We start from the raw sequence: 13,172 nt of genomic DNA on the forward strand, positions 1-13,172 counted from the left end.
AAAGTTGTTAATAGTCTCTACAAGTAAGAACACTATCCAAAAAGACCCTACCAATATCATATCTTAATTTCTACTACTCAATAGGAACAAGCGTGACTAGGGGAAAACTTTAGGGAGTTCATAGATTAACCATAGCACGTAACTGAGTTCGAGTATAATTCAATACTTCGAATACTCGATGTTTGCACATGATTATCAGACAAATGACCAACATTAGATGTCTTGATAGATAACGTATTTACGACCTGCATGACTTTACATGATCTGTAAGAAAAAATATCCAACCAACGAGATTATAAAACCACAATCTTTTTGATAGATTTAAGGACGCCTCCATGGAATATGAGTTTTCCCTTGTGAACAATCTATTGGATCATGGGAACAATCTAAGCATATGGTCAAACAAGATAAAAAAACAGAAAAGGAAAACAAGGAAAACCTAGGAACATAGATATAACTTCTCACTCACTAAGATTTCCTTGGATTCCACAAAGATCAAACCACCCTAGTAAATTTTAGGTTATCTTTTATATCTGAAATATTTCTCCTCATATCTAGGTAAACAACTTCTTTCACATTCACCACCAAAGAATCTGGTAAGATCCACAAATAACTCCATTTTGTACCTTCTTTTATTCCCTTGTTTGCTGCTCACCCATTCTCATATTCCTCCTCCTTTTTACCATAACTCTTCAAACTTCTCTTCTAAACAGAGAAAGTAGAGAATTGAGAAAGACATCAGGGATCATGAAAAACCAGACAGACTCTAGACAGAAATTTTATGTGTCTTGTCATGACTCGTGCATTTGATGATTTTGATCTACCAGACAACGAATCACGGCAAGCCACGTATAATTCCTACCTAGAAAATGAAGGAGATGAAGATAATCAAGGTGTATACATGAATTGATTTTTCAATAAGTTGATCCATTAGAATTACATGTTTATGATAGATCAATTCAACTTCCAATGTTAAGAACACAAACAAATCAAAAAAAGTTAAAAACACCCAAGAATCAAAATCAGTCAGTTTGCTTAAAAATTTATTGATTCTTACAACAAATCACCAAAGAAAAATTAATACGTTCTTGTTGATCTTTTTGAAGAAACTTCTCTTCTAACCACAATCTGCTATCTAAAACACTTCTTGTTCTAAACATGAACACAGCAAAACCAGTTGAAGGTCTAAAAAACCAGTCATGAACATCCCACATCAAATCAACTAATAACCCATCAACAAAAATTGTTTGATTTCCTCTGAAATTCCATTGTAATCTCTTCACACGAATCACTTTCTTATTATCAATACAAACAGATAAAACTGGGTATTTTAAACCTAATTCATCTTCAGTACCACATCTTATTAAAATCTCATGACTTGTTCCATTATCACAAAATTGAGCTTTAGTTGAGTAATGGGTAGTTCCTGATAAGTTTTCTCTTCTAGATAGTAAAGTGAATTGAGAGAATGAAATTATGGGTTTGAATTTTTTTGTGATAATTTCTTCATCAATGTCACCTAATACAAGACCTAATTTTGAATCAACAATAATCACAACATAAAACCCATCAATTGGTTCAGGACTTGATTCATACCTTGCATTAGTAAGATCCCAAAACACATCAATGTTTGAATTACAAGATTCAAACATTCTGGTACCTTTTTTCTTCCTGAAAATTCGAGAATTTGTGTTGATTTTGAAGGTTGAAGATGAATCATCACCAATTGTTATACTGAGACCTTGATCTGATAGGATTTTGCACCAATTGATTGTGATTTGAACTTGTTTTTGACTTGAAAGATTTGTTTTGTAGATACAAGTTACTCCATTTAGGATTGAAGGAATGAATTTCGTTGGACGACATTTTCGATTCGGAACACTTGAACAAGATGAATCAGATATCTTAATTACCTGTTCACTAAAACATGAACTAATATCTCTCATTTTGAACAACACTAGAAGAAAAACTTGAAAACCCAGATATAAAATTGCCCTAGTAATGAAAGATGAACTTGAGAATTTGGAAAGGAAAAAAACAGAGGAAAAACAGAGGAAATACAGATTTGAGAACTAGGGTTTCTCTTAAATATTCTCTCTCACTCTCTAGCTTTACTTTCCCAGAAAATGGAAAGAGTGAGACATGGGTATTGTTCTTTTGTGAATTAGAAGGCTTCAAGTTACAGAAGATGAAATAAAAGAAGATGGGAAGTTATGAAAACAATGTTCATAGAAGAACCCATCTGTATTAAATACAATTTTCAGTTATCTAATTAAATGGGACTTGTTAATTTGGTTAATAAATAATGAAAAATAGAAAGATCAAGAAGAAATTAATTTTCTGCGTTTTTTGTCTTAAATTTATTTGACAGTTCATCATGTGATATAGCAAGAAATGGTTAATATGAATAAAGAAATTGGAGTTGGAGTTGGTCTGATTCAACCCAGATTATCTGATTGGCTGATTTACCTATTGTGCTAATTTTTTGTCTCACAATTACTAAGTTGAAAGAAACAGACAAGAAGCAAGAATTAGGAAGGGAGTTGTTTATAGATTTTTATTTTAAAATTAACACTCTATTTAGAAGACTTTATGGTTTGTATTTAGTTTTTTTATTGGTACCACTTACAACTAAGATTCTACTTTTGTTATTATTTTATTTTATATTCTCTTTTTATTTATTAATTTTTGATAGGCCAAGCTTTAACATCTTACTCAAATGCAAATCAAAGTCCTCGTATCTCTATACAAAAACCTAGATAGACTGACTGACAATCCTGGATCGTCAAGGGGGAAGGTCTTGAGTCTAGACTGTATGTACGAGCTCAAACATAATAGCTGTCAAAACCTTCAACTTAATAACTGCAAAGCCTTTCAGAAAAGCTCGTAGAGTTTTCATCGGAAACAAAATCCACTACCTAATGCTATTAAAACAATATCACTACACATGAATACAACCTTTGCTTGTCGTGTGCAACCACCAACAACTCTCTCTTGTGAGAAAGATATATGTAACCGTTTGTACACATAGCACCATCCTATCGCAAAATGTTCATGTGTCACAAACAAAATAAACATTATATCACATCAAGCTTGTACTTTCACACTGGAAATCCTTGACAAATTTGCAAAATGATGTATTAGTCACAAATTCAAAGGATGATTATAGATATTTTTGGTTTGACATGCTAATGAAGTTGGGCCCATGAATTAAAACAAGTTGAGGTAGACCACCAACTTGCAGCCCTAAAACACTATGATGTATATACCTGAGAAATGAAGAAGATAGTTACAAACTTTCCTCCCAAGTGCCCCCATATATATCTCATTTAGTGAAATATTTATTTATTTCAAGTATTAATATAGATAGACCTGGCTTTATCCTCTTACATCCTTAAATTCAATAAATTGTACATGTAGTTGCAGTTGGGAAGGAGGAAGGAGAAATAAATGTTCAATGTAAACTTATGAACAATATAATCTAGGTTTAGGTCATGGGTGTTGTAACAAAAAAAAAGGTTTAGGTCATGGGTTCTTCTACCTCTCCATAAGTTGGTAATATTAAATGTCTACTTATGGAAATGATTTCATCTCTATGCGCATGTGTATACTGTCAGATAACCTTGGGTTACCTATAACAAAATGACGAGCCTTGCTATTTGCCCGTAAAACAGGGTCGACCACCGGCTGGAGGCTGATGTGGTCTGCAACTATTGGGTAGACCATTTCTCTTTCATGGAATGTCCAATTGCTCGGGTCACATCAATTTTTGATTTGTATTAGAAATAAATCTTTGGCCTAAATAAGATTTCTCTAAAATAATACCCTAAACACTTTTCAACAAAAAAAAAAAAAAAAAAACAGTAACAACGTCAAAATTGAAGCAAATACTACCACAATTCCCCTAACTAGCTAGACCATTAGAGCTTGTTCCATTTTTCACCAATTCTTTATTTTTGTTGCAAACCATTTTCAACCAAATTGATGCTTGAAAATTTGATGGTGGGTTATGTGCCCAATTTCAAAAAGATGATATACATTGTTTGATTCACTAATGATGCTATTTGAGTCGAAATTGGGGGACAGTTTCAACTCGAAAGGTAATGTAGTCGGCCCCTATTGATGCATTTTTTTCTCGACACGTACGGATTAGTGGGAGTCGATCACATCAGCTTCTGAGTTGAAATCGACCCTCTATTTCGGGCCAAATAGCATTGTCGTTGGCTAATAACCACACATTTGTTTTTTTTTTTTGTTGAAATTGTTTTGTTTGCTTAAACACTCAAAATACTCAGCATTTTATTTGGTTGGTTGTAAAAATTTTGTAAGTACTTGAAATTTTTGAAAATACCCATAGAACTAAAGATTGGAACAAATTAAGTGTTCATATTTCACAAAAATAGAGGGTTTTAACCGGGGAGTGTTAATTGATGATAGAATTACTAAATAATAGTATTGGGGCCCTATTCCAATGTGCCACATGAAAGCGAGAAAATGAAAGAAAATATATGTAACCGATTTCTTTTTGGGTAGGTAACAGAATTCAAGTTGATGCAGCCTTTTGACAAATCCATTGTACCTTTACCTTTGTCGATTATAACTTGACGATATAAATGGTTTTCTATTTCATTTCCTATCTTGAAAGAAATACTTTATATGGGTTTTAGTTCACTGACTTTTACTTAATAACTAATTCTTGGTGAAAGATGTACATTTCATTTGCTAAAAGATTTTACAAAACAAAATGGTTGTTAAAACTCATTATTCCTAGAGAGAGAGAGAGAGAGAGAGAGAATAGGGAAATGATAGAAGAATGGGAAGTTCTGTCAGGAAAAAATGTCATACTTCATATGGAATTATTAACCCCATAATGCTTTGTCTTAAGGAAATGTTGACCATAATTAGTTAGAATGATTTTCTCTAAGAAGTCTGATCCGTTTAAATTAACATGAACATCCGCTTCGCATACCAGAGGTCCCAAGTTCAATTCTCATAGAAGTGGAAATTTATGATTTATTGAGTCCATTATCCTATGAATGAATAGCTGTGCCAAATTATACGGCTCGAAAAGAAGAATTAAAGAAAACTAGATATCCTTGTAACAAAATATTTAATGAATAATATCTTGTAAATAAATGAAGTGCTTTACTTGCAACTGTGTCCATTAATTTATAGATTTCTTAAAAAATCTTTCAAAGGGACAAGTTTGATTTTCAGAAAAAGGTCCCACTTGTATATGAAGAAGATGAAGATGATTACAAACAGCTCATAGACAAGGGGTCCCTCAACCATGCTATATTTATTTTGAAGTACCAAAGTTATATTCTTGGATAGGAAGCAAATTTATATCTATACTCTCTTTTCCTGCAACTTGAATCAAGAAAGTATATTTATTTATAAACAGAGGGTAGTAATAAGTACCTGTCATGCCCTACTACACTTTCTTCAAACACAATTGAGGTGCTTAACTGCTAATCAAAAGAAGAATACTGAGTTAGAGAATAATTTCTAATTGTCTGTTGTTTGATGGCCTACAATTATCTTACAAAAAAAATAAATCAGAATATCATTATATATTATGATGATGAGCAATATGAAATGTAATTGTAGTTATATGAAATAAATCAAGGATTTTTGAGGGAGAGGCCCAAAAAATGCCCAAAAAAAAAATTAGAACCCAGTCCAAATTGTCAGGACAGCTCACAGTTTCCTGGTTTTTATTTTATTTATCTCTCTTTTACCCCTCCACGGGAAATTTCTGTGTTTTCTGACAATCTGACGGACGACAGCGAATCAATTAATTCCCCGTACATGACGTCATGTCAGAGAAACATTCAGATTTTCTGAAAATTCAAAAATGGCGCCATTTTTTGACGAAATTTCAGCCAATTTTTTTGGATCCCTCCCATTATATTTTGTTTCAACTCCTTCTTTCTTCTTATTTATACATCCAAAAATCTTCTTTTCATCATTCTTATTTTGTTTTTCACATTTTATCTTCTTCATCTCTTTCAATCTCTAAAAACATAAATTTTCTTTTCTTTCTCTCTCTAAAAGTTTTATTTTCTTATTTTTGGATGTCCATCATTCTTTTTTGTTTCACATTTTATTTTCTTCATCTCCTTCAATCTCTAAAAACATCAATTTTCTGTTCTTACTCTCTCTAAAAGTTTTATGTTCTCATTTTTGGGTGTTCATCATTCTTATTTTGTTTCACATTTTATCTTCTTCATCTCTTTCAATCTCTATAAACATCAAAGTTTTCTGTCTCTCTCTCTAAAAGTTTTATGTTCTTATTTTTCTTCTTCATCACTCTTATTTGTTTCACATTTTATCTTCTTCATCTCTAAAAACATCAAAGTACATAACCAAATGTCCAGTGCACAGAACCATTTCCGGTACAGGAGAAAATTCCCAGTTCAAAAGTGTCCAGTACTAAACCAAATGACCAGTACATAGAACAATTCCCGGTGCACAAGAAAATTCCCCAGTACAAAAATGTCTAGTGCATAACCAAATGACGAGTACACAGAACAATTCCCGGTACACAAGAAAATTCCCACTACAAAAATTTCTAGTACATAACCAAATGGCTTGTACACAGAACAATTCCCGGTACACAAGAAAATTCCCAGTACAAAAATGTGTAGTACATATCTAAAAAATGACCAGTACACTAAATAGTTCCCGGTACACAAGAAAATTTCTTTATACAAATCAATGAAATACTACCAAAAATGAAGAAATTTGTTGAGATTGGAAAGAGATCAGAAATAAATCTGGAAAAAAAGAACGAAATTTGTTGAGATTGGAGAGAGAAATATGTGTGGGAGAAAATAAAAAAGAAATAAGAAATAAATCTGGAAAAAAGAACGAAAATGGCAAGTTGGTAAATTTTGTAATGGCAATTCTGTAAATTCATGGAAAGTACAAGGTTTAATGTCAGGTGCGTCAGACTATTTTCCAAAAAAATTCGAATTTCCCGGGAATTTTTCGATGGCAATTTTGTGAATTTATGGAAGGTACACAGTCTGATGGGAGGCGTGTCAGATTACTTGTCAGAAATTTTCGAGTTTCCCGGGAATTTTTCGATGGTCGTTTCGTAAATTTCAAAAAGAAGAAGGGTGTTTCGGAAATTCCACCCCTAGCCTGACTTTTTTGGACCTGCCCCTCATTCTTTATCTGCAGTGGGCCTGATACATATTGTTGGGCTGATTTTGGGCCTTTTGCCCAACCCCTCATAAATCAATAACGAAAACTCTGTCCGTACAAATCAGTCTATAGATACAAACCTCTCTCGTGAGAGATTAGTGGGCTGCCAATGGGTTGACTCGGGGTCAGAACCTGTGGCAAACCCACGACAAAGCCCTCTAGTGTGAGGATCCGCTCTTTCATTTGGAAGGGAAAGACTTTCATCAAGAAAAAAGAAAAAGAAAAAAAAATAGCAATAATATTTATAAATATATTGTCAGAGGGAAAGATCTGGGGTCAGTTAAAGAAGTTCTATTAAGAACTACTAAATAAATACAACTTGTTTATTTTATAATTTTATATTAATTAGAAAAAAATAATAAATGGTAACTTGTAATCGATTGAGAGAGAGAGACTGAAACAGCTTAAGCACGTTGTTAATATACGGCGCACGTCGTAGCTTATTTGCCAAACACTAATGTTATGCAAGGACAGACAGTAGCAACTAAGTTGACCCCATAAAAAGCCTCATGTTTTTATTATTTGTTTTTCTAATACATTTTGTTTTTAAATCTTTGATCTTTATAGTACTGCTAAAATGCGAGTCAAGGTCTGCCCTAGGCAGATCAAAAGACTCAATCCTAACCCTAACTCTAACGTTTTAGTTATCTAGTCGATCATAATCAATCTAACAAGATCGGACGTCTTGAAAAACTATGACTATTTCTAACCGTAAGGTGTTCCGTAGATAAAATCATAAAAATGTTCAATCATAATCCATTTAGGTAACCAGTCATTACTAATAGTCGACACTAGATTAGGATTAATCTGCTAAGGGTTGTAAACAGCCGACATGGAGACATCTAAAACCTTATTATATAATAGATTAGTGTATGCCTATAAATAAATGTACATATACAGTTATTATGAAACAACAGGTAGGAAGTATCATAATTAATGAACACTGTGAAGTCAATACTTGTCTTTAGAACTAACTGATGATTTTGTTGTTTCCTGGAACTTGTTTTGAGACATTTTATTTCATATTAAGATTAATTATAGATATCTAAACTACTATTAATGCAGCTTGGACTGCTTCCTTGAGCTAAACCAAGCCATCAAGCCTCTCCAAGTGGGGTGAGATTTTTCAACCCCACGTAAAAATTCCATGTGATAACTGATATGTATTTGTGATTTACTAGGTTTCCTCCCCGTCCTGCGGACGGGGAAGATCCCTCTTGGCTAACGCCTTTGAGGGAGATTTAATTTCAATTTTAAGTGAAATATCTAGGTGGTTGAGAGAGAAATTAGGAAGATATGGGAGAGTGGGTTAGTTATTTAGATCTCTCCTACGATTTTCTACTGTAAAGTTGGTAATTTCTAAGATGTAATCCGTGGAAGAAAAAAAATAGGGAGAGAAATATGTGGGTAGTTATTCTAACCAATTTTGACTGATTTACATAGATACCCAACTTTTTAGTGTATTTATATAAAAAGATTTTATATTATCCGTCGGATGTGTTCCCAACTAAATCTCTAAAATAAAATGTACGGTCAGACTTATCCCCTAGATAACCGACTGATCTGTTTTAATATAATAAATATACCTTCTAGACTAATGATTGTGGTTATAACTAACAGGAATCTAACTAATCCCAAGGTAAAAAACGATAGATGTTCAAATAAGAGAGCAGAATTCCGGAACAGGATTATCAAGCAGTACATTTTTGCAGCACACCAAGCAGAAGTACAGTATATGATAGCAAAGTTTTCTAAGTAAATAAAACCTAAGTCGTAATTTGCAATACAGCATATAGGGTCTGAATTTTAAATACAGAAAAGGTCTGAAGACAATGGTGTGGGGGGCTCGATATAAACAGAATATGTAATGCTACTCAACCTCAATTTCTTGCACTGAATCGAGGTACCGAATGATGTGGTAACATCTCAACTGTGACATTAAATGACCAAGTATTTAAATGTTCACATTCAAGATGCTGCCACATAATTCGGCACATTGATACATAGAAAATTGGAGCTAAACAGCATTTTCCCAAAGATAAATGTGTCACTGTATCTAAATTAATCAACCATAACGACAAATAACATATTTTTAAGAGTTCCATGGAATCCATACAGAATATGATATAGATATATAATCAGGAACATGCATATGCCTGGCCTAGTTCCAACCTACTGATCCTAGTACTAGAAGTTTAGATATATAGATAATTGATTTGAACTTTGAACCTAGATCAGGATCCCCTGTGCAGTAGAATATGAGGTGACTCGATAAACCCTAACTTAGATTGTAACAAATGGAGCAAATGATTTGCTAGAAAACACCATTTGAAACTAGAAATTCCGAGCTCTTTGTTAGACCTAATTGTTTTGTTTCGAACTTACAGCTATGTAACGGGTGCCTATGACCTAGAAGGCTAGAACTCTTAAAACAGGGTTACGTCATCATTAAAATGTACAGATGAATTAATGGGAAAAGACACAAGCAGTCGCGCATTTTTAACTCGTGTGCGATGTACCTAAACACAAATATGAGTTGACATGAATCAACAACCACATAATAAAAACATCAATTACTTGTGATACTGGCAATCCACACAAGCAAAGGGCACAACATTAATACGACATAGTAGCCAAGCCTAATTTACAAATGAAAGTTCTTTCAGCCAACCCCAGTTTATGGGCAAAAACGAAGGATACTTTTCCTAGCTTTGATCAACTATAAGATATAGTAAGACTGGCCTCAAGTTTATATCATGTGGTAAATTGTTGATAATTATTCTCAACTTTCAAATGAGGGTCCTGAGATAAGTGATTTTACCTTGGCATGCCGATAAAGTTACTGAAGATTTCATAAAACAAGTCCATTAATACTACTACTAGCTAGAGAAGAGTAGAAGACATTTAGTTTCTGTTGGAGCTCCTATGATGCCCATGAGTGAAGCTAAACTGCAAAAATACAAGTGTTGTCACAGAGGCAAACATGCAACCTTTTTCCTGTTTACCCGCCTTATTCTGATATCTTCTTTCTAATCCTTTCTATTCATTTTTGGGCCTTGGAGTACTCTGTCCGCTTCAAAAATGTATTCGATATTTTCAGAAAGAAGAAAAACAACATATATGTTAATGCCAATGATAATGTGAGAATAGTCCCACGTGGGAAAGGAAGATCTAGTAACCAAAAATAGAATGTCTAAGTCTTCTCCACTCATTACCAATTGGTTTTGAGTTAGATGACCACTTAACATGGTATCATAGATAGGTCCCCAGGTGATAGGTTTAAACCCCACAGGTGTTCCATGTCACGCGAGGGAGCATGTGTGGATAGTCCAACATAAACCAAGGTTAGCTTGTGAACCAAATCCATACGATGATACGAAGGTGTTTTAGTAAAATAATAAGCCAAGGGAAAGCCGAAAAGGGATCAATTATCTCATACTGCAAAATTGTGTTCCAAATAGTTCTTTATGGAAAATAACCCTTTGTGTACTAATATTAAAAATTCATCGCACAACTTTGGACATAACTTGCATTTGCTCTTACGAAAGATGAGCAATGCATAAGCTACAAGTTCGTGAACTTGCAGATGGTTCTCAATCAAGGAAACCGCAGATAGGTTCTTTCTTGTATTTCTGCTTAACTTCATTCCTACATAGCTTCGTCCACATAATAACACATTGTAGCTGCTAGCTAACGCCAACAGTCGGTTCTTACTTGATTTGGATCGACTTTTGCCGTGATTCTGAGTTCTGTTTCACTGAATATAGATTATATTAAAGTATCCCCAAATGTAATAACCCTATTCACTGTGATGAATGTCATTTATTGGAAAAAAGAAAGAGTGCCAGACTATTTATGTGATATAATATGAAGGCCAAGAAGTTAAACCTAGGGTTAGGGTTACTCAATTCGATATGAAAGCATAAATACCATTATATTTCCCAAAATTTGTATATCTTAGACTACAACTATATCACAACCTTCAGCAATGGAATTCCTCTGGAATTCTGTGGAATTCAAAGGATAATCTAGAACGTTTTTATCATTATAAGCCGAGGAGAACATAAAAAGGAAAAGTTACCTTCTTAGGGTTATCCGGATTATCGAAGTTTGAGACAGATCAAGCACCGGGATTCTTTTTGGTTTACAACACCGAGAGTGAAAGTAATATATGCCGGAGCCGGAAGGGATAGGGTTTTGGGAGATGCTACAATTAGAGGGTGTTTGATTTTTTAGCACTCATAAGTGATAGATATCACTTAATAAGCGCAACCCCGTTTGTTTTTTATCACTTTTAAGTGTTATGTCATTTGTTTTTCATCACTTATAAGCGTTATAAAAAATGTGAATTGTCTAGATTATCCTTGCATAAAGTCTCTTAATTTTGTATCTTTTATCCATACGCATTTACTCAAAAAACAATCATATTTAATCAAACTTCACATCATAGATTCATAAGGCAAATAAATTTTATGTTAGATAGAGTAATTTAAGAAATTATGCATTAAACAACACGATATTTATTTTTGGAGTTCTTTGTTGTGTTACAAAGCATATACAATAATATTTATTGAGAAATTGATTTTAAGTGTACGAAGAAACAAATTTGGGATAAATTTTATTAGTATGAATGTTGTAAACGAAACATCAATCAGTGAGACAACTCTATACCCGTCCGCAGCATAGTACTACTTGTAGATGGGTTACAATCGCTTACGTGTAGCCTTGATGGGTCTTTGTAACAGTTATTTTGAATAAGGAGTCCCTAGCCAATGGATCACCGACTTTTAGAAAAATCACATACACCTAGATATAGATATCATAGGCCTATCTTCATCTAATCTAAGCCTAAATATCATCTTGCTAGTCAGTTTGTTTTCTTGTTCCTAATCTTCCCTGTATGCACACCACTAATGCATCACCATACATAAACCCCCACTTTCTCTCACTACACTACTTTGACATTACAACACCATACTAACCACACAAGAAGGTAATCAGAAAATACCTCTCTCTCTCTCCCTTCTTCTCATCTTTCTTCTAACTTACACAAATTACATACATAAAAACAACAACAGAATTCATAAGCTTCTCGCAGTCAAACGATACTTCAACTTGAACCCACTTTCAACCCATGATCGAATGCACAAAACTGATTGTGCACTTCCATGTGGTAAGCAAATCCTTTTCTTATCAATCTCGTCACCTTTACTAGAAAAAAAACTCGTCGGGGGAAACAGATGTTGGTTGGACTGACAAAAAATCTCTATCCATTAAAGATACCCAAGGTTATCTTTAATTATTTAGGGTTTAGTTGGTTAATAGTTAGTAATTTCTAAATTTTGTATAGGGTTTTTATGTCTTTTTTATCACTTACTTTCATTTACAAAGTAAGTGCAAAAAAATAAGCTTCAAATTGGAGCTTACTTTTTTGCACTTACTTTGGCACCATTTCCAAGTGATTTTCACTTATTAACTGAAAAAACAAACGACCTAAAATTGCCGGCCCGCACTTAATAAGTGAAAATCACTTAATAAGTGCAAAAATCAAACACCCTTTACTCTGAGGGTCACGTAATGATTTATTTTTAAGGTAAAACATTTTCAAAATTTGACTACGATAAATTTTATCTAGGTGAAGAAACATGTCTACCGTCCTCTAAATAACAGCGGGAAGAAACAGCGAGATCCTAAGTAACTTTAGCATTTCCCTATGATTTTAAAGTTTATGCGGGAAGAAACAGCGAGTAAAACTGAAATGTCGTTTATCCGTTTTAGTAATGATCCAGGAAATATCACATGTATAATGTATTGGGCGGTTGGGCACTTGGCTCTCTACTTGAAAAACTAGCTCATGAGGTAATTTTTTTTCCGTATTTATAAATTTATGTTGTACTCTTTCTACTATTAATGTGGATCAAACTACTAGCACGCCATTTTTCTGTTATTTGTAAGATGCA

General features: G+C 33.5%; 1 protein-coding gene across 1 annotated transcript; it reads right to left on the bottom strand.

Moving 5' to 3' along the window:
* Positions 1–885: 885 nt before the first annotated feature.
* Positions 886–11,427, bottom strand: LOC147546163 (uncharacterized). Its single transcript, XM_086636841.1, has 3 exons — positions 11,294–11,427; positions 10,034–10,285; positions 886–5,468 (listed from the first exon to the last, which is right to left on the bottom strand). Exon 3 carries the CDS (start codon positions 1,944–1,946, stop codon positions 1,044–1,046), a length of 903 nt encoding a protein of 300 aa, XP_086492967.1. The 5' UTR covers positions 1,947–5,468; positions 10,034–10,285; positions 11,294–11,427; the 3' UTR covers positions 886–1,043.
* Positions 11,428–13,172: the final 1,745 nt, after the last annotated feature.

Source organism: Eschscholzia californica, unplaced genomic scaffold (assembly GCF_041429995.1).
Source record: "Eschscholzia californica isolate CP2 unplaced genomic scaffold, dmEscCali1.0.p SCAF_4, whole genome shotgun sequence".
NCBI classification, from domain to species: domain Eukaryota; kingdom Viridiplantae; phylum Streptophyta; class Magnoliopsida; order Ranunculales; family Papaveraceae; genus Eschscholzia; species Eschscholzia californica.